At 31.6% G+C, this 23080-nt stretch overlaps 1 protein-coding gene across 5 annotated transcripts in view; it reads left to right on the forward strand.

The window, feature by feature from the left end:
• LOC136987888 (glycerol-3-phosphate acyltransferase 1, mitochondrial-like) overlaps positions 1 to 21232 on the forward strand; it is a 46311-nt gene extending 25079 nt beyond the window's left edge. For all 5 annotated transcript variants that reach the window (XM_067285652.1, XM_067285655.1, XM_067285654.1 and 2 more), the window contains exons 2-22: positions 152 to 383; positions 6396 to 6506; positions 6583 to 6644; positions 6752 to 6859; positions 9047 to 9090; positions 9207 to 9315; positions 9645 to 9741; positions 9815 to 9951; positions 10032 to 10128; positions 13027 to 13156; positions 13257 to 13339; positions 13716 to 13829; positions 15692 to 15875; positions 15946 to 16016; positions 16096 to 16396; positions 17207 to 17340; positions 17420 to 17497; positions 18130 to 18240; positions 18339 to 18459; positions 19557 to 19625; positions 19715 to 21232. In XM_067285652.1, the coding sequence (XP_067141753.1) occupies positions 152 to 383; positions 6396 to 6506; positions 6583 to 6644; positions 6752 to 6859; positions 9047 to 9090; positions 9207 to 9315; positions 9645 to 9741; positions 9815 to 9951; positions 10032 to 10128; positions 13027 to 13156; positions 13257 to 13339; positions 13716 to 13829; positions 15692 to 15875; positions 15946 to 16016; positions 16096 to 16396; positions 17207 to 17340; positions 17420 to 17497; positions 18130 to 18240; positions 18339 to 18459; positions 19557 to 19625; positions 19715 to 19875 (2554 nt within the window). In that variant the 3' untranslated portion in view covers positions 19876 to 21232. The remainder of the gene's footprint in view (positions 1 to 151; positions 384 to 6395; positions 6507 to 6582; positions 6645 to 6751; positions 6860 to 9046; positions 9091 to 9206; positions 9316 to 9644; positions 9742 to 9814; positions 9952 to 10031; positions 10129 to 13026; positions 13157 to 13256; positions 13340 to 13715; positions 13830 to 15691; positions 15876 to 15945; positions 16017 to 16095; positions 16397 to 17206; positions 17341 to 17419; positions 17498 to 18129; positions 18241 to 18338; positions 18460 to 19556; positions 19626 to 19714) is intronic.
• Positions 21233 to 23080: the final 1848 nt, after the last annotated feature.

Below are 23080 nucleotides of genomic sequence, written 5' to 3' on the forward strand. Positions count from 1 at the left end.
ACTGTGTTAGATTTTTTATTGTGTCATATTCTATTGCATTTTAATGGGATTTCTTGTTTTGTTTAGCGGGGGTGGTGTGTATAGACTTAGAGATCATTGCATGTAATCGATTAAAAATAAATAAATTTTTATATAATAATTATTCTTTCAGAGTTGCCTTAATTGAAATAGCTCAATACTTTAAACAAGTATGTATGTTTCGGAGAGGTAAGGCGACGGAAACGTTAACGATCGGAACGACGGCAAACAGAGGAATATCTACTCAAACGTTAGATGAAAACAAAATAGTTCGGTCCTCGTCTGTTCGCAGCAGGAGAAAAGGCATCATCAGCAATTCTCCTTTCTCTTCTTCAACAGACTCTACTACCAAACCAGCCAAAACAGTGAGTCGTATTTTTTTTATCTTTTAATAAAAGTTGTTATCGTATTTTTCGGCGTATAAGACGACCCCCTGACTTTTTAGAGGATTTTCCTGGGTTAAAAAGTTGTCTTATACGTTGGAAAATATGGTTTATAATAACAAATAGTAATATTTTATTTATTTATTAAAATTTGGAGTTAAAATTTATTATTACAATCAATATTTTACATTAATTGAGATTTTTGACTGATTTTGTTAACAAATAATAAGAATCATGCTTATTAAATTTGGTTAACATTTATATCAACTAGCATTTTATCTAGTTACGTAGCCATTGTAAGGTTTTGAAACATAAAATTTTAAATAGATGAAACAAAATTTAGTTTTGAGTACAGCATTAAATATATAATTTGATAACTTTTGTTTGTTTCTATTTAATGTTCCAAGATTTTACAATAGTCACATAATTAGCTGAAAATATTACTTATTAAATCTTTTAACCAGTTTAATGAGGTGCGGATTGTTAATTTAACAGCATATACCATTAAAAGCATTGAATGCAAAGATACAAGCCGACTGTTTATGGACAGCTTAATGGAAACATTTAATAAGAGTTATAAATGCTTCTGTTTGGTTGCCATAATAAGCAGTCTGGTTTTATCTTGGCACAATGATGATGAAATTTCTTCAATTTGAAGATTACAAAAGGATTTTGAATAAAGCAACAGGAAAAAAAGATTTTTAAAATCTGAGTTGAAGTGCTTATCGTCATTAAATATTATTACAGTTTTTATTTCATTTTCAGATGCACTGTAAATGTATGAGATATCAGTTGTAATTATTTATCACAAAATAATGCGCTTGTGTATTTTGAAAGTTTAAGTGATAAGGATAAGAACTTTTGTATTTTGATAAAGAAATAAATGATTTTACTTGATAAAGTGTTTATTTTTCAATAGCTAGACAAAAGCATAAATTGTTTAAATATATATACATATATACACATATACATAGCCAAAAAAGTGCCTTAAATACTTAGGCTACATACTTCCAGATGATTCTAAATTGAAGAGCTTATTTCCCAAAGTGTGCACCGCTGCACCCCAGAGTGCCAAGACTTCTTTGCGGGCATCACAAAATGTTATAAAATTTTTTTAATAGAATTTAATGTACTTGTTAGAATTTGACATAGGGTGCCTTGGGAAAATCTCCATTTAGCAAGGGTGCCTAGAATCAAAAGTTTGGGATCCACTATTGTAATTGTTCTGTCACAGTACCTATGTAGAATCAATCACTTTCTAAACAAGAAAACACTTTTCGTAAAATGCCATTGTGGTAAAATGTTATTACCAGTTTATTTAAAAGTTTCTGTGCATCATATATTTTTTCCAGCCTAAGTTTATTTTCCAGTGAAAACAAATCAACTAATAGACAAGACCATTTTTTACCGCCTTTTAACATTGTATGTTTGCACATCCCCAATCTATCAGGATAGTGTTGTTTGCAAACATATTTAGAATTTATTCTTATTACTTTCATTTCAGATACTTTAAAATTCATTTTTGACTTAATGTGTAAATGAATTGCTAGTTTCCAATTACCAAGTTGTCAGTCTTTACCAAGAACATATACTGTACTTGTCCTAAATGCTCAAATTTTTATTGTAGTTGTGAAAATTCGAACCTGCCGGAACCAAAACCAACACTCTCCATAAAATGTTTTATTGTTTGGTTCTCACGGAGAAAACATGAATCATGCATGAGGAACAACATTCAAATAACGCTGGTTGGTGAAAAAGCAAAACGTGACCCGAGACGATAAAAGGGTGACGAGAGCGGAAAGGGGGGTCGGTTACGGAGTGTCGATTATACAGTGTGTGCGCGTCTCGACAGCGAACGAAAGGAATACCTTGCCGAGGATACTTTGACCTAGAGGAAGGACCGATTCGGACCACGAGGTATGACTCCCCAAATTCGTGTAAACTCTCCCTCTGCGTATCTAAACCATAGGCGACGGTAGCTCGCGTTATTGTACCTTTAGCTCTAGTCTTAATAAACTGTTGTTGTTTCTATACGTTGTTCATGTCCTTTATTTGAGTATTGGCGCTGCTCTATCGTCGGACCCATCCGCTTCCTCCACTCGTGCAGAACGCGTAATGCGTAACCCATCTGAACCGCCATCTTGACGTGGGCAGGTCTCACCGACCTGTTAGCCGACAAAAAGGGAGGTGGACGGAGTCGCACCTCCCTTTTTGTCGGCTAACAGGTCGGCACCCACATAGTCATCTGGCAGACATTTTTTTCTACTCTTCCAATGATCCTATTTATGTGACCCCACACTGGATATGTAATCTCAAAAATTACACTATAAGATATATACATATATATAAAGTTTACTTAGCACTGCTAATAATGGGCAAAACCAACTTCTTGCACAATCCCTGGGAAGGATAAATCAACACACTAAAAACCTTTTTTATATCCCAGTACGAATAGCTTTAGATGATAACGTTTTGGTCGAAAATGTTAGTTTTTATCTAAAGCTATTCGTACTGGGATATAAAAAAGATTTTTAGTGTGTTAATAATGTGTAATTTTTGTTTTGTGCACTGCATCCATCACGACTGAATACTCTGAACTTCTTCAGAAAATGTGGCCATTATTAAAGAAAAATTAACAAAACAATCAAACACAATAGCACTTGCACTTCAGAAAGTAGTCGTTACTGTGAAATAGCCACGTGACCAGAATACATTTTGTAATTGGCTGTACAGAAATGCAACAGTTTGGAAATACGAATGTCCACTTTCGAATGAATATATTGTTCAAGATGTCTGTAAATAATTGAATTTATATTGAAGATATTTACCTTGTTCAAGTCTTAACATTTATTGAGTCATTTCTATTCTTTTTCTGTTTGATTTAAGCCAGAGTTTTCTTTGAATTTCATTTAAACATTCAAACAAAGGTTTCATTATACTTACTCAGTTATAGCACAGAGGATCTGATGACATGATTAGTAAGTCCCAAAAAAAAACTTTTTATTTATTTGTAAATGTCGACTTCTGTACTTTATGTATATTGCATTGCTATATTTTTCTTATAAAAAAAATATTGGTACTTCTCTGTTAACAGGATGCCGGTTGTAACTTTAATCTGATGTGTGATACTGTCATCCATGTCACTCCACTAAGATATCATGTTTAACTATTTACCCAACACGACTATGCTGACTTTGAGTAGCCTACTTAACTGTTTGTGGAGTACTTGATGTTATATAATTTTAGAGAGTGTGGGGGCTTGACTCCACACAGGCACCGAGGTGCTCACTGTTGTTCACACCAAAGTACACAACTACATGCAGTGTGTTGGTTAAGGCAAGCGATAGCAAGCCTTGATGACACAGAGCATGGAGAACAGACTAATATGGGTTAAAAACTGACCTTTGGAGGTGAATATCTGGTAAAGGGTTGCATGTACAGGTATGGTTCCTTTGACTGTTTTGCTCATATAGGGGAGTCAACAATTCTAGGGGTGCAAAACCCCTCGTTTAGAGCTTCAATCTTACCTGTTACTGTACATATCGACTGGCATCCCATTAACAGAAAAGTACCAAAATATTTTTTATATCTTAGAATTTAATTATAAAGAAAATTTTACTAATTTGCTTCCATTTTTAATCAGATTTTTATGTTTAAATGCATATTTTATCAGTAAAATGACTAGACCAATATTAAGATAAAATCTATTTATAAATCTCACACATTTTATTTGCATATTGTTTTTTTATAAACCAAACCTATAGTGATTTGTTTCATTTTTAAAATTTGGATATTTAAAAGCCATGTGATTGATTGATTGATTTCTTTCAAAAATGTGAAAATTATGTAGAGATATTCTTATAAGTTTACTGTAAATGAAATTGAATTAATTAATGATTAAGTGAATATTTTACATTCACGAGAATATTTTTGAAAGTATTTTTGTGAGTGTAAAAAGTAGCGACTTCAGCAAACTATTTTTAACTTCTTTTGGAAAATAAATACAGATAAATCTCAAAGTGCAGAAGTATGCAGATATCTACAAATACTGTATATGATAAATGCATAAATTTTGCCGTTCAGCATTATAGTTGATAGTAAATTTGCAGTTTTATCGTTTACTTACAGACATCGTTTTTTATCTTTCCTTTTTTTTTAGTATAAGTTATCTTTGTTTATGAATTCTTTATCATATGAAATTATAATATATTCTTCGATTAACAGAAACCTTTTTTAATGATACATAATCTGTTTGTATGCGACCCGAGGATGACCCGGTATATAGATCGACCCGATAATGTTTGGTTAATTAAATATTTTTTGCTAAATCATTAGATGGGATAAAAAATGTTATTCTTCTTTAGTGATTGTTTCCTTTTATGGTATAATGACTATTTCATAGATGGTCCTTCGAGAAACTTAGTAGACCATAGTGATTTCTACCTGTTTAAAATTAATTAATGTTAGTTCTACTAACAGAAAATAAAATTGTTAAGACTGCTTTTTATTAATGAAGAAACACTCTACATATTTGTCATGGCTCATACAAGCTCTCAACAGCCCTTTCATTGATGAGATCACATATAATACAATGAAGAAACATGACCCGACACAGAATACCTTCTTTTATTTTTGATTATTTATGGTTAAAATGGAATATTTTTACTTTTTCAGATGTTAGTATCAGAGTGAAATTTTGACCTATTTTGCATTTCCTGATGTTTTTAGGTTTACTCATTCCGAAAAATCAATCAGTGTGTCAAATTTTTTACGTACAAATGCGTGTGTTGGCTTGTCTTTTGCTTTATATCTCGGGAACAGAACATGTGGACAAAAAGTTTGAAATATGGCAGGAATACTTTTGTAAATGGGGCATTGATGCTATTACATTTTGGAGATTCTAATTCAAAGGGGAGATAAGGAGGAGAGATCATATTTCAGGTGTAATCAGACTTAATGAAAATCGTACTCAATATTGGAATTTACACTGTTTTTTAAAAAACTTGCCCCATTCTGAAAAATAAGGCTTTTTTTGCCTTTTTTTAAACTTTAATTTTCAATTATAATTTAATTTTTGATCATCTTACTGGTTTTCTTATCTTCCTGTTCAAGTGCCAGCTTTGTGTTATGAACTTTTTTCATCATTATTCCATTTTTTTTTTTTTTTCTTTTTTTGTAACTCTTTCCGCCCTGTGGGCACTAAGAGGGCCTCTTATAGCGAGCCCATTATGGGTTCGGCCAGGACCACAATGGGGCGGCCGGGTGGTGAGAGACGGGGACTGACATATCTGGACGGACCACCCCCCGAAAAATTTCTGGAGATTTTTCGACCCATCCGGATTCGATCCCGGGTCCCCCGGGGGCGGTAGGCTGCTAACCTTGACCGCTCGTATTTAAACTTTCGTGATGTTCAAGTTATTCTATTTTTATTTATTTAATATTTTCAATTTATTTTAAAATATCTCATGTCATTATGTGTGAAATCTTTCAACGATTATTAATTATATTTTAAAATAAAGCTTCATTATAACAATTATCGCAAATTACTTTAAATAGGTCTCGGTAAATTATAAATGTTACAGTATTCCTTCCATTCTAAGATGCCGTCAATTCTAAAATGCTCCGTTATCGTGTCGTTTCGAAGGCATTTAAATTATACATTTGTTATTAGCAAATTTTATTTGAACAGATGTGACTATTGATAGACGCAGCTGAACACATTTATTAATGATTCATAATGCACGATGCGATCTACTTTTAATTACTAATAAGTAGTTTTTTTACTGTGAATATGAGATGCCATTGATTGTAAGATAAATTTCTATTTTGGATAAGTGAAAAATCAGTTGTACTGATTCGTACTGGAGTGAACCAATACTACTAGAATTATTATTATTTTTTGAGATTTTATATATTTCAGATATTATTTTGAAGTGTTTTATAAAAATTATTCAATGTAAAATTTGAATAAAAACTACAGTCTTTATTTTGTAGGTAAGATGGAAAGATACTCAACCTGGTATGTCTCCGTCTAATCCAATGGAAAGTTTGCCGAAAAACAATTTAAAAAATGGCTGTAACAACATTATTAATTTTACAAATAGAGTAAGATATTTGAAATATAATTGTTTTAAATAATTTTCAATATTTTGCGATTATATAATTTAAAATTTTTTTCTAGTTTTCTAATGATACATTACTTTCATCTTCATCTGTTAATATGCTTTTCACTCCCGAAAACAAGTAAGTATTTAATAACAATAATAATAAGTATCTTAATATTTTAAATACAATTTATAGAATTCATTTTTCTTAATTTAAATTAATAATTTATAAAATTTTTTGCTTAGTAACCGAAGCTTTTTGGCCCGCACCTACCACTATGCCAAGTATATCTTGAATAGGAAATCAAATTACGTTTATGCTGATGTATCTAAAAATGTTCTAGAATGTCCAAGGTATACATTAATGAAAAAAAATATATATATATTATATGATTAAAAATGTGCATTACTTATAATTCATTGGAAATTATTGTTGAAAGTTAAATTAATTACTAAAATGATAATTTAATAATTTTCAAGTACGTATTTCTACATTATTTTATAGACTTAATGTAAACGGGACTGATAGAAAAGTAACTAGATTGACATTTTAATTCGGAATTGGATGATTCTACAGGTTCTGAACATTTTTTTGAAATAGTGTTATATTCAATATACAGTACTTTTTACCTTGCAAAAACAATTAAGACAGGTAACATTATGTTTATTGTTAGTCTTGGCATTTTTCATTTTATCTGAAGAGAACTTTTTTTCTTACAACATTTGGAATGTCTAGAAATCACACAGCTCTACAGAGGCATACCAGTGCAATCATATCGATTTTAGTCGCTGCTGCCATTGCATCAGCAGTAACATGTGACCAGGCATCGTCTTGGAGCTGTGTGTGACCGGAGGGCCGGCACCTCTTTGATGCCTCATCGGGACTGACACCACTGTGTCTCGGTTGATACAGAAGCTGCGATGGCAAGTTTAGTTGGGTTAAAAAGTGGGTCATGCGAGCAATTGGGTTCCGGTTGGAGACAGAGAGACAGCTCGACGGAAGTAAAGTACTCAGACACTAAAGTTAACAACTAAATAACCATTTAATTTTAACGTAAGGGAGTACATGATACAATATATCGACTTAACCTATCTATCTAGCACTCACGAGAGAGACAGTTTACAATTGTTGGCGAGTCGGGGAATACCTGTGTTGATGGTGATGATTCTTGATTTAAGGTTGAGATTAAGATCTTGAGGGTTTGGATTTGGATTGTTCTGGACCAGTCTGGATCAAGAAAGTTCTTTTAGGCACAGTTCAGGGTAATGTGAAAATCCAACAGAGTACGATTGGCACTGACACAGGAAAGATTTTTGATGACATTAATTCAAGAGGGACTGGCAATGACTGCGTAACTACCCATTTGGTATTATATTAAAATGATGAAATTGGGACAGTAGGTTGGAAGCTCATGTGAAAGTGTCTTTTTCACTGCTTAGAACTTAAAAGACAATTCACTCCCAGGTGTGAAAGTTGACAGTTATCTGACAAAATTTTATTGTTAAGACTTTATGTTATGATTTAGTTATGTAAATAAATTACGTAGTGCAAAGTCTTACATCTGTCTCTTGAGCCAGTTACGTCTTTTCTTCCTCATAGTTTCATGCAAAAGAGTTTTCAATGAGTTCATGCATAGTAGTCGCTGTTAATATAGTGCTGTGGGATTATACCAGATACATCAATAAACAGTACTTTTAGAAAAATGTCTTTTTTGTCAACCATGATGACACGTGAATTGCTTCCACTTGCTGTGACAGAATGCTGAAGACTATGATGGTCCAACTGCAGGTTTAAACATGTCAATGTATGACACAAACATTGGCACACTGTTACCACATCTACCTCCTGGAAAGATTTACAGAAGCAGTTTCATTATTTATCAATTAATCTTCATAATTGAATGTTGTAAAATTTTTAAAATACAGTCAAACCTTTAATAAAGGCCACCTCCCAACAGTGGTCACCTCTGAATAGCATTTTTTTTCATGAACATTGAACAAATATGCATGCAAAATAACTTTTAAACAACGGCCACTCCCAACAACAATCATTTTATATGTTCCTGTCAGTGGTTGTTTTTCAGAGGTTTGCTAAGTAGCAGTGAGGGACAGTCAAATGTATCCAGACTGTACCTCCTATTTGAGAATACAATCTGGTGTTGTCCAGAAAAATGAACATATTAAGGATAGACTACACAACTACCTCTTAAGTTGCTGAGAATATTTATTTAAACATAACTAACGTTTTCAGCCTGAGGAAGGCCTATCGAATAGGCCTTCCTTGGGGTTGGTTACGTTTAAATATTCTCGGCAACTTAAGGTGTAGTTGGGTGGTCTATTAATTATTTTCCGAGCAAGTTTTGTTAATCATACTAACAATGCCGTGTGGTGAAGAATTAAAATGAACAGTATTATTGTACAGTATATTAATATATTACACTAATTCAAATATTCTTAATGATTTATTTTGCAATTTATAGTATTCAGTTACGTAAGGACAGTTAAAATTGGATATATAATAAAGTTTATTTTTATTTCCAGAGTAAAAGATGCCATTAATCAGGCAACTATTGAAGAAATGTCAGGTAGTTACTCTTAATATTTAGATATATGTAATATGTATTTCGGATATAATTAGGATATAACGTACTTTAAATATTGAGTAAGATAGAATTATTAATTTTGCATAATTTCATTTCAGAAAATGACTTAGATCACGAAGAAATGGAACCGATACATCAGAAGCATCAACATCGAGCAATCGAATTGCTCGATCGTATGAAATCGTGCATGTCTTCAATATTGTTGAAGTGAGTTAGTTATTTTTGGATAAGAGACAGATAAGATTTTCATTTAAATGAAATATGTATAAAGTTTAATATTTATTATTAAAGAACAATATGTTTTTTAACAATTTCAATATGATTATTCTAATTTGTAATATATTAAAATTTGTTTATTTAATTATTAATTGTATATCATTACCGTAATATATCTAAAGTCTAAATGAGCCACTAAAGAATAATAATTTGTATTGCAAAAAGCGATAAGATGATTGTCAATTTTAAAAAGTTTTACTCTATTAACTTTACTCTTTACTCTCTATTAACTTTACTCTTTTACTCTATTAACTTTACAGGATTGCAAGTTGGGTCATGTTTAAATTATTATCGCGCATGTTTAACGGACTTAACGTCAATAAGAGACAAATCGAAAATTTAAAAAGGTTCAATCAAGTAAGTTACAATTAGTTATTGTATGGCTTAAACTTTAAAATGTGTTATTAAAAAAACTTTCTGTTTTAATTAGCAAAACATTCCTATTGTATACATTCCGTTGCATCGAAGTCATCTCGATTACATTCTTGTAACTTACGTTCTATACATGAATGATATGAGAGCCCCTCTTGTTGCTGCAGGAGATAATCTGTTTATTCCATTTTTTGGGTATTGTTTTGTATAATTTAAATATTTTGTAAATATATAATTTAATTGCTTTTGAATTAACCTTGGATATATTGTTTCAGAATGCTTATGAAAGGATTAGGTGCATTTTTCATTAAAAGAAAGTTGGATGCGCAAAAAGGAAGAAAGGATCATGTTTATCGTGCAGTTTTACAAACAGTACGTAATCACTTAAATGCTTAAACTTAAAATTATACAGAATAGAAATAATACTTAACATAGTAATAACTTAATACAGAATGAAGTAAAAATTTCTTTTGTCAGTATTTAACACAGTAAAATTTTAATTATACATTTTCTTTTATTGGAAACTACTGTAAAGAAACTGAAATAACGTAATAAGAGAATGTAAATTCAGTGCACATCAGTTAAGTTCATTTACAAAATGAAAATGGATTAAAATTCTAGGTTGGATGACTATGCTAATTTTCTATTGGCTATTAATATGCCTCAAACCCAAACTTGTAATGACCACAAATGACAAACAGTCACCTTTAAGTCATTTGTGGATAAGTTTGGATTTGAGGCATATTAATAGCCAATAGAAAATAAACACAGTAAGTTATTGTTCATTGTACTAATGCAGGCAAGTAGGCCAAATGCACTTTGATGTGAAAGGTCTATTGTGCATCCCACTCAAGAAGTCTAATTTCTTTAAAAAGCCAGTAGAGTTCTGAAGGAAAGTTGAGGAATGTCTCCAGGGCTCAAGAAAGGAGAACAAGTCTACCACAGCAAGGATTTATACACTCACAAGTGAGATGCAAAGTTTTCTTGTTAAAATTTGTGCAAATGTGCAAAAGTGGCAAAAATCTGAGGAGAAAAGTTTCAATCAGCAAAGATGTTTATGAAAGTGACCAATATCAGTCAGAAAACTAACCAAAAAGTAAATATGATTTGTATCGAAAGACAAAAAATCTTTAGTTTGCCCAGACTGGGCATAAATGTCTTACTCTGCTTTAAAAGTTTAGCTCTAGAAAAAGTATTATAGGAAATACTAAGAGCTGGTTTAGATAACACAAAGGAATGTAAAACTCTGTTTGGCCAATGAACCAGCACTTACATTGCCAGCAATATCCTCATTTTTTGGCACCTACAAGAGAAACAATCCATTAGCATCTTCAAGCCTGTACTCAGTAAACTGGCTACTCATAATAGAGTAGCCAGCTTACTCAGGTTGCAAACAGCACTTCCAAACAAATAGTGAAGTAACCTGACAAGGAATCAAGTGCCTTTATGGCAGCCTGACTGTCAGAAACAAATTAGTTATATTAGAAAATCCTTGAATTCCATAATCCTATGTCTGCAGGTGTGTATGAACACTACTGGTAATTCAATGATTCAAAACTTATGGCTTACTTAGGTTTATTTTTGTTGATTACATACATAACTAGAATGCATTTCAGGCAGACTTACATTCTATGGCTCGTCACCAGTAATTTTTATTGAATCAACCGTCGCTTTAAAAATAAAGTATGCGGATATCACATGGAACATATTTCGTACCGGTACGTACAGTAAATGATAAGGCACGATACATTAGATTATGGATGTTTTGTGCTATCGTAATAGGCTGTTAGTCTTTAAAAGTGACTTCATGTTGTGTTAAAGTGTAACCATCAGGCAATTAGATAGTGTTATTTAAATAAGACCTTTAAATTTAAGTGAAATAGTGCAAACACACTAAATAATAGCTAGCACCTCTCTTGAAAAACAGTGAGACAAAAATGCCCCTACTATACTGCCTCCACAAATACTAGCATCTATGCCGCCAAAATGTGAGTGGTAAAGGAGACCAAGATAATGCCTGTTGAACATAAACCAACATAACCTGCTGTCAGAACCTATTAAAAAAAGTCTTCCTTTATCATGTTTTTCAGTAGAGCCAAATTACTTTTAGCAAATCTCAAGTATTTGACTGAAGAAGAAAATTGTATTCTTTTATCACAGAGAAGTGAGTTCAGAAAAGTCCTTTAGAGCTATAATGCCTACACTAGTCCTGCACACATGTCAGGCCTCTTTGAAGGAAGTCTGACAGAGTACCTGGTAAATTAGTCTGTACAAAGCAGAACAATACCCTGGATATACAATCCAGAACCATTAAGTCCTTCAGAAGATCATCTGCAATGAAACACCACAACAAGAATGAAAGAACACTACCTTGAAAGCAGCCTTGCATGATGGATGCTCCTGGGAAAGAACCAAAAAGAGAAATCGCCACACCGCAATGGCAGAGGGTAAAATCAATCTAGCAAACAAGCAGGACTGATGATACGCTTCAAGTGTAGCATATTTGACAGCCTCAAAAGAGGTCTTACCAAAACCACCCTCAATGTCAAGAAATTCAGCTAATATTATCTCAACATCTGGATGATTTCTCAATTTGGAAAACCAAATTTTGCAAGGCAGCCTTACATGACTTAGCAAGTTAATAGGCTTGTCTTGGCAGCAGAAACCACCAATCTAGCAAACCTCCAGGATTCCTTATTGGGTCTGAATGAACTCCAAAGACTCACTTGAGTCATCAGTTATGGAGCCTGGAAAATGAATCTCAAGTAAACAGAGGATAGTGTCAAAAAATTACTGCTTGGAACCAAGGAATCCAGATCAGAGCAGGATTCCTTAGCTAAGATCTTCACGAGTCTTGAACTAGTTAATAATTTGGTTTTACACTTAATGTGATTTTATGGAATATTAATCAATATTTTATGAAATTAAAATCATTTAATGCATAACTAAAATAACATTTAAACACTTTTATACTAATTAGTTTAAATTGTAAGCTAATTTTGCCAAAAGAAATCCATAATTTAAATTTAATTTTCTAAATTTTTGATTGATACTTTTAATAAAATATGTAATTTCTTCTGTAGTACTTTATGCTAGAAAATATAGATCTAATGCTAAATTTGAAGTTGCGAGTTGTGCTTTATTATTAAGTGCTATCAAAAGTGCATTACGCAGTCTCAATGTATTTTCAATAAAAACAAAGCAATCTGAAGCTGAAAATAATAATTATTAGTAATCGAGATATGATAAAAACCCTGAATTTTTATATAGTATATGTTGGAGAATCTCCGCTCCGGACACAGCTTAGAATTTTTCATAGAAGGCGGAAGATCTAGAAGCGGAAAATCTTGCATGCCAAAAGCAGGATTGCTATCTGTTGTTGTGGATTCTGTTTTAGAAGGTAAAATAATTTCACTTAGTTACAATTTATTTATATTTTATCATCATATATTCCTAATTTTCATTTATAAAAATAACTTTAATACTTACATTTTCTTCAGGTATCACCACTGATGCATACATTGTTCCTGTTGCAATTAGCTATGAAAAAATTGTTGATGGAAATTTTGTATCTGAACAGTTGGTAAATTTTGCTTTTTTAACTTCTAGACAAGACATTCATTTCACGTTGTACATATACGTACAATACGTACTAATATTTATATCAATTGAATTGTCCTTCAGTTGATGTAAATGTTAAGTTTAATAATTTTTTTTCTATATTTCTTACTCAATAAAACAAAATTGTCATTTTTATTGTCATTATTAAGCTGATATTGCAATATATTTGTGTTTGTTACTGTCAAACGTCCATTAAATTCAATTTAACAGACTTTTGACAATAGCAGACATTCCTTCCTTCGATTATTCTATTAAATCGAGGGTCTAGTGTATTACTAAAGATTAAATTTTATTTATTAACTTCAAATATTATTTAATAATATAAAATATACTTATAGGGAAGGCCTAAAGTGATGGAAAGTTTCACTTCGGCTGTGAAGGCAATATGGAGGACTCTTCATTCGAAATTTGGAAAAGCCCATATTGAATTTTGTGAACCATTTTCTTTAAAGGTAATCTTTTTGGTGTATTTTAATTGATTAAATTATTATGAAGAAACTTGAAATTTATGTATAAATGATAAATGCCGAATTATTTACTGTGTTATACAGGTATAATATAAGTAATTTGAATAGAGGCGGGCAATTTGGCTGCTGCTTTGATAGAATTTTAATAATCGTAATAAATTAATATATTATAATTATTACTTCATTTAACATTATATTTCTAAAATAAAATATTACAAAGTAGTACAAATTAACAGTTTTTTAAAGGAACAATACTTCAGTAAGAGTAAATTTATTTAAATAAATGTTATACTGGAGCTAAACTACAGTATGCACATAATGAATGTCCCCTTCTAATTCTCCCTTAAGCCCTAAATGTGCAGAAGTTGCATTAATTGGAGGATTTTCACATATATTTATTATCCACTCCCATGAAAGTAATAAGTAGAAACAACTCGTCTAAGGAGCATGATTTTAGTGAATCAATTTACTGTTAGTTAATCTAAATTTCAGTACAATTCTCGGAGATCTGGAATTGAATCCAGATGGGTCGCAAAAACCCTAGGAACTTTTCTGGGCGGTGGTCTATCCATATATGTTGTACCCTGTCCCTCACCCACCCAGCCATTTCATTGTGAGCCTGGCTGGAGCCATAGGAGGCTTGCTAAAACGGCCTGTTAGGGTCCTGTGGGTGGAAAGAGTTTAATTCACATCATATTTTAAGTAAATTATGCTGACAAAACAGCTTATTTTGATAAGATGTTCCAGCTCAGAAAGAGCTTTAGAGTTTATTTTATTTTTTAAACATTCAAGCTCATTAACTGTTTTCAAAATATTTCTAGAATTTAGAGTTTTAAATATGTATTTATTCCGATTATATGTAAGCAGATTGCATGACTCTGTAAGAAGTACAAAGAATAGTGCAGTGATTTTTCAACTGGTATGTTGGAACAATACATTAGGATGCTGTAAAATATAATGCTAAGCAGTGTTATAATATATTCTTCGTATTATGATTATATAAAGACCAACAACTGCCGAATTATCGGGCTAGCAAATGGCTATAGTAATATTAATAATTTAAGTTAATTTGGTACTAGAGTTAGGCGTTAGGCGTCGTCTCTTGCTAAATTTAATAATTAGAATTTTAATTAAATAATTTAAATAAATTTAGGCTTAACTGGAAGAAAAGAATCAGCCCGAAGCGGGATTCGAACCCGCAACTTCTGCTATCCGTGCAGACACGTTACCAGTTACGCTACCCGGACCTTCGGTTCGATCCTCCCCTTCCAGTTGATATAAGATTACCGTACGACCATCGACGGCTATTACAATGCCGGCTGGGGACACATTAATTGCCCACGTCCTCCCAAAGGTCGTGGTAGCGTAACTGGTCCGGGTAGCGTAACTGGTAACGTGTTTGCACGGATAGCAGAAGTTGCGGGTTCGAATCCCGCTTCGGGCCGATTCTTTTCTTCCAGTTAAGCCTAAATTTATTTAAATTATTTAATTAAAATTCTAATTATTAAATTTAGCAAGAGATGGCGCCTAACGCCTAACTCTAGTACCAAATTAACTTAAATTATTAATATTACTATAGCCATTTGCTAGCCCGATAATTCGGCAGTTGTTGGTCTTTATATATAACGGGTTAGTTGTTGTTTTATTTATTATGATTATAGTTTAGATGTACACATTTTTGTTGTTTTTATTGGAAATTATTGCTTACGGGGAAATTTTTGTAGCTTAGGAAGACATAAGTAGTATTAATCTTAATTAAAACTGTGTGCGCCATTTGTTTGTTTATTCTGAATATTTATAGCTATGAATTACTTTTTACATAGCATACATATATAAATTTTTAATAGGAATTTCTACAATCTGCCGAAAATCTTCCTCCCCTCAAAGCCTATCAATATTCTGGAGGTCGAAGAAATTCTGTCCAAACTATGATTCGCGAAGTCTCCAGACGCACATCCGTGTACGGAACCGACATAGTCATCGAAGATCAACGGCAAACGATAAAAAATTTAGCCGAACAAATTGTATACGGTGAGAAAAATTATTGTCATTTGAAATTCTAATTTAATCCGAGCATTGTTTGATGAATATTTAATTTTAGATGCTTCGAATTCTGCTGTAATTATGAGTACAAATCTGTTGGCATTTCTTTTACTAACTAAACACAGAAAAGTAAGAAATATAAATTAATCAAAATTACATTTTTATTGAGAAAAGAAAAATTAAAATAGAAGTATTTATTTCATTTTAGGGTGCTACGCTTCAACAACTTTCACACAGTATGATGTGGTTACGCGAAGAAATTTCTAAACGAAACAGAATGGTCGGATTTTCCGACGACAGCTGCGAAGCAATTAAACATTCCTACACTTTATTAGGCAAACAGCTACTCACTTCGGACATTATTCAAATGGAATGGTCGTCAAACACAGCCGAAAATAATAACGTAAAAATCATATTTTACAAACCAGTAGTGCAGCTGCCACATATTTTAGAGCTTCAGTATTATGCAAATTCTGTTATTTCTGCATTTTTATTGGATAGTGTCATTGGTAAGATTTATTTTTATATTAATTATTTTAAATGTTAACATTAAAAATTAATTACAAAATAAATAAAGTACTGAAAGTTCTTTTGTCAAAACTTGAGGGAATTAAACATTTTATTTTCATTTAAAAATAACGTAGCTTAAAATAAGTTAAACAGAATTTTCCGAAATAAAATAAATAAAATTATAAATCTTGTATTCAGTAAGACTGCATTTACACTGACAACAACAGCAACAAAAATCGATATTTTTATTGTTTGTCTTTCTGTAAAATGTTCGCGCTAGTCGTTATTATTACATTTTTATCTTAGTTGTTTGTCATTCAAAAGTTATCCAAGATTTGATGTACGTCATTGCTTTAACAGTATTAGCCAATCAACGTGTACTTCTCGTAGTTCTGTTTGCACAAGAATCTTGTGTGATGATGGAAGACCAAGGCTCTGTGACATGTCCAGAAACAATGAGAATTAACATTTTATTCTGCATATTAACTTTTAAAACTTATAGGATAATGCTAAGCCAAATATAAACTGTGCCTGAAATACGAAAATTAATGAACAGTGTGTACACTTTGGCAATGAATGAATGTGATAAAAGACATGCCATCATTGTCATTTAGGATCTGTGGTCGTTGTTTTGGCAGTGTAAATGCAACCTAATTGTTCATTTGATAAACTTTCTGTAAATACTTATTTCACACACACCTATACATACTTACATACATCTAAACACACTCATTCACTCACTCGTAAATATTAATTCAGGATAAATTCTTTATTATTTTGTATTGGTGATATATTTTTAATCTTTTTAGTTAACGCTTTATCATCAATCTTAGAAGAGAAGAAAGCTAATCAATCGGAATCCAAGTTAATTCCTCGATATCAATTGATAAACCGAGCATTAATGTTATGCGACATTCTTCAATATGAATTTATATTTACTCCAGTAATTACCATTTACGTTTCTATGAAATAGATTTAAATAAATTTTTGTATGATGTAAAACTTTTCTTTCTGTTTTCCAGCCTGGCACTAAAATACCCGATGCGCTAAACACGGCTCTAGATAATCTGATTTCCGACAATGTTCTAATGGTTTCGTCGGTAAGTATTGTCAGTTTAAATTAATTGACGAATAGTTTCTTCTCGACTTAGACTAATGATCTCCAGGATGGTTGATATCAACTCCAAAGGTTGACAAGACATTTTCGAGGATTAAAATGTAGTTGAGGTCAATTCATTAGAGATCATTAGTGAAATTGATTGTGTTTGACAGTTCAGAATGTCGTAAATTTGCACACCGAGTAGATGTTTTCTATGAAAATGGTGTGTGGATTAGTATTAGAAGAGGGAGGTCAATAAAAGGTTGAATCCTTTAAAGGGTGTCTTAGCTAATCAATCCAAATCACTTATTGTTTTGATGGGGCTGAACAAATACAGTAGAAACAGAATTTTATTAATTATAACTTCTAATAATCTGTATAGTGGAGAATTCAGAAATAAAATGAGATGTATGACAAAACACATTGTATATAGATGATAGTCATTTTATATTGAATATAAATAATCTTCTTACTTTAATGCTATAATTTTCATTAAACCAACTAACCTGATTTTTAAAGTGTAGAGCATAATCTGTTGTAACTATGAAGTAATTTTAAATATTTAAAATAATGTGCCAGAGAAAAATGATTTATAAAATAATAATAAATTATTCTCAAATTTTCTATTTAAAGGAAAGGGAATATCCGATAAGAAAACTTTTGCAGTCGAGTACGAGTAATTTAGATTTTTCTGACGACAGTTCGGACGAAGAGCAGGAATTTGAATTCAACCAGAAAATTAAGGTAAATCCAGAATTAATTGAAAATATTCTCTTTCTCTTTGTTAATTTGAAATGTTAAATGTTTTTACATATATAATATACATTTTTGTTTTTATTTAGTTAAATAAGAATGACGATCAACACAAATTTCAGTTTTTCCATTGCATTCTTGCACCCTATATTGAAGCTTATTGGCTTGCTGCATCTTCATTAAAAACATTAGTTGGTTGCGAATTGGCAGGTATGGATTTTGTGAATTTGATAAATATTTTTGCATTAAAGAAGTCATTTATTTAGAAAGTGATCTGGTTTAGCTGTAAAAATTTCTTTATTAATATCTTTTATTTTATTTCAATGATGAGGATTTCAAAACTTTTTGAGTTTTTGTTTATTTTTTTTCCGTTCAAACTTAGATAGTGATTTAGACACCCCCATCTGTGAACACTAAGAGGAGTTTTTATCAAACTTCATTACGGGTTTGGAGGTGAGGGGCAGTCTAATATATCTAACGGATTGTTTCCCAAAAACTTTGTATGGTTTTTGACCCATCCAGATATTATCCTAGGTCCCCAGAGCAGCAAGTTACCACCCTGACTACTTGGCCATCTGGCCATTGTATTGTGATTGCTAACAGGACCTCCTTTTCCGTCCACCACAGATTTAGGCCTATAATGGGTGGTCGTTAATGTTACCTATGGTTCCAAGATGGCGGCTCATCTGATTCCAGCAAGGAAACAGTGGGGACGCACGTTCTAACTTAACCTAACCTATTCTAATAATTTTGTTGGTAATAATTTATTAGAATAGGTTAGGTTAGGTTAGGTTAGAATGTGCGTCTCCGCTGTTTCCCTTCTTCTATTTGCTAGAATCGGAGACGAGCCGCCATCTTGGAACCATAGGTAACATTAACCTCGGTGGCCAAGTGTGATGGTTGGAGTCAAACCACTCACAAAAATTTTTAGGATTAAACTGACTATCAAACATAGTCTTGGAACAACAGACTAACCTCTATCATCTTAGCAATTTCTTCTTTGTCATTTATTTATTTGACAGTTGTCTACTTATATTCTTGACATAATTTTACTGGTTTATTGTGAGCTAATGCTTCAAACTAAATGGAAATTACTAATATAAAACAAATTTAGTAATTTCTAGACTGAAAAACAAATTCACGGAGCAATCTTTGTTGTCCTCATCGGTCTTTAGAAATATCCTGGGTTGGGTAGAAGTAGGAATCGGTCGTCTTTATCTCTTCCTTTTTCCACCTTTCTTTCTTGTATAAATTGTAATATTCGGTTTATTTATTCTTATCAAAATGAGCAATTTTTATCTTTCTAGAATCTGCAGTTCTTCAAGAAATGTGGAAAACTGCTAATGATTATCTACCTCGTGGATTATTGTTATATGGTAAAGCATTTGTTATATATACATACTAGAGGAATACAGTATTGTAGTGACGTTTGTTCTTAACAAAATTGTTTTATTTTTGTTTTCAGAGGAAAGTTTCGCTGCCGATCCTTTGAGAAACTCGATCAAACTGTTCGAACAGTGGAGAATAGTCGAAACCATTGTTAAAGACAGCTTGAATTATATTAGAGTGTGCAACGTAAATGGAGTGCAAAGTGCAATAGAAAGGATTGAAACCTTTCGGAAATAATCTTCCGTACCAAATGGAACATCAAAAAATTGTGATCAGAGACTATTGTGCAGATGAGTGAGTGTGGTATGCATGCGCACTATATTCAACAGTGTTCTTGAAAAAAAGTTAACTATTTTTTAAATTAATCGACGTCGCCATTCCCCGGTACTACAAGTAATAGTTTTGAAAATTTTCTTCAACATATTTTGATACTTACGAATTTAATTACTTTACTTTATTTCTAATTTTTCTTCTTTTATTTAACTGTAGTTTTATTATTTTGTATCTGAAATATGCTTGGATGTGATGTGTTAAACTCTTTATTCTGAACAATTTAGTTATGTATTATAAAACTGTGTTCATTTTTGTGTTCTACATTAATTTAATACTTCAGTAATTTTATAATTTGCACATCTCTTTCAAATAGGATTATTAAAAAGTCGTTGTTAAGCCAAAGACAATGAATGTAGCATTTAGAAAATTGATTTCATGAAAACTTTGCCAGTTTCTTCTAAATGTTTTGACACAAGCTTATTTTCTTTTTTATGTGTAAAACTTACAATCGAATTACTGAGCTTAAGCAATAGACAAAATACACCACAAGAATTAGTATTGGAGATACTGAAGTATGTTGTTTCCAAAAACTATAGTGATGCCTGATCGCTTTGTCCAGCACTAATGTAAATAATTAATACAGTTGTACATTGTGCCAATTGACTCTCTATCATATCTTTTATAAATTGTTTATTTTGATGGTCTGATTAATATGATCATTTTATGTCGGTGCCAGTTGATCAACTTCCTAACCCGAAGTTTGATACAAAGCTGATCTGCAGCATAACCTTGCACACAATCGGTTAGAGTCACGGTTTTAGTTATCTTTCACAATATAGATTGACAGTTAACTGTATTGTATTCTGTCTGATTTTTGAGTTTTGGTGTTAATTTCTATGCAGTGCAAAGATTAATTTGTTTTATTTTGTATCAATAAGGGTGAAATAGCTTATGTGGTTACTTAGCCGTATTAATTTAAACAATGCTAACATTTTTGACTCGTTAATGTGCCGTCTTCGGGCATGGATGGTAGACAGCGGAATTTTTTGACTTAAACTTTCCACCGTCTGCACCCGAAGAGCATTAGCATTATTTAAATTCCATCCATCGTTAAAGGTGCATTGATTAATTCAGTTATATCATTATATGTTTTCTGTATTTTCAGACTTTGTAATATATTTTCTTGGATTAATTTAGATTAACTTTGGCTGCTATTGTTTATTGTTATATTAGTTTTAATAACACTAAATCTATATCTATTTTTTCTATAGACTGCTATTTTTACACTTACTTTTAATACAGTTATCTATTTGTTACATTTGTATCTAACAATTTGTTAGATACAACTGTGTTAAAATGGTCAGATTTTTGTTTCTATATAACATCTACATATAATTTTATGTATATGTACATTTGAATATGTAAAGATTGATAAACTTGTTAGAAAAGTTAGTTAATTAGATTTAATATCATACATATAGATTATTATTTAAAAATATTGGTAAAATGGTTTGATTGTTGCCTTCTCTTATGAGGATACTCTGTATGAAATTGTATAGAATTCTGGCATTGTAGAGACAGGTTTGCTTTACTGTAATGTATCGCGAGCATCGCCCTTTACTGTACCACTGTAGAAATGTACGTATCACCGACACGAAGGTCACCTATACAGTAGAGCAGATCCGTTTCTGCTGAATGGCAGCTAAATTTATGTGTGTAGTATATTGAAGCTTTTAAAAATGTCACATTTTTGAATTAATGTGCAATATTTCATAAAAGGATGCAAAATATCTTAGATTTAAAAAGTTAAATTTGTTATATACTCAAATAAGTATTTATAATGTTTGAAATGGTAATCGTACAGTACATTTTAATATAAATATATATGTGACTTAAAATTAAAAGTACAAATTAAACAATATTCAGAAAGAAAAATATGCCAAAATATCGTATTGAGAGCGGAGACATTCTTTAACTAGTGATTATGCCAGTTACCAAAAAGAATATGTTTTTTTGCTCGCCTTAATCTGCATTTATTTCCCGTAACGACGCGGATATTTTTGTAGAAATGTGCGGTGAATGGGGGAATTCTGAAAACTTGTAAATTTGTCTACTGTTTTTGTATCAAAGAATGCGTCTGAATTTCGTTCGTGTCCGAAGCTTTTAAACATTTTTCTGGTGAAAAGGAATTTGTTAACACTCGAAAGAATCTACAACGGATTTATTGTTAGAAGAATTGTTACAACCTGCGACATTTGTATTCCACAAGACTTAGATTTTGTGTGTGTGTGTGTGTATGTATGTATATATAAAGAATTATATATATATTGTGTACTCTTATATAAAAAACAATGTGCATTTGAATGTATGAATTATGATGATTTATATATAAATTATAAATTATCAGAAAATGCTGATTACTGTACATACTCGTGAAAATGTGATTTTTGGGTGCAATCAGTTCTTGTATATAAAACTTGTTAATAAAAGAAAAACAATTGAGCAATGTTTGCATTGCATTAATTTAATGTAAAATATAACAATTAATTGTTCTTTTAGAGTGTAACACCTTACAAATCAAGTACAGGATATAAACACGGTACAGTTTGATATTTACAGTTGCTCTACACCATAATTACCATTTAATTTTATGTACACAACTTTGTTCACGATGTATTAATATCGTTACTACTTGTGTATAAGTTATGTATATAATACAGTAAATTATCAGTATTTTATACAGTACATATAAACAAACTAACATTTACAGTATGTAAATACATGTATTAGTATGTAGAGACTATCACAATGCTTTCTGTACACAGTGTAAATGGTGTAAATAGCATACATACTGTACAGTAGGCTGTACAAACTGCCATTTACTTTATGTACAATACAGATAGCATATCTCATGATAGCTTCTACTTGAATAATGTATATAGTAGTATGTCCTGTAATGTACTTAGGCTCCACATGTCATTATGATATTGTGCACTGTAGTATGTGATGAAATACAGTACATTCCATTTGCAGTATATAGAAGCTATCCTCTGTATATAAAGTAAATGGTAGTTTATAGGGACTACTGTCCAGTATAGACTGTTATTTACACATGTACAGAGCATATGTCCTGTACTCATTCTCCATATACTCCAGTATACGATATCAT

This window comes from Centruroides vittatus, unplaced genomic scaffold (genome assembly GCF_030686945.1).
Source record: "Centruroides vittatus isolate TY-2023 unplaced genomic scaffold, ASM3068694v2 scaffold_2802, whole genome shotgun sequence".
Lineage (NCBI taxonomy): Eukaryota > Metazoa > Arthropoda > Arachnida > Scorpiones > Buthidae > Centruroides > Centruroides vittatus.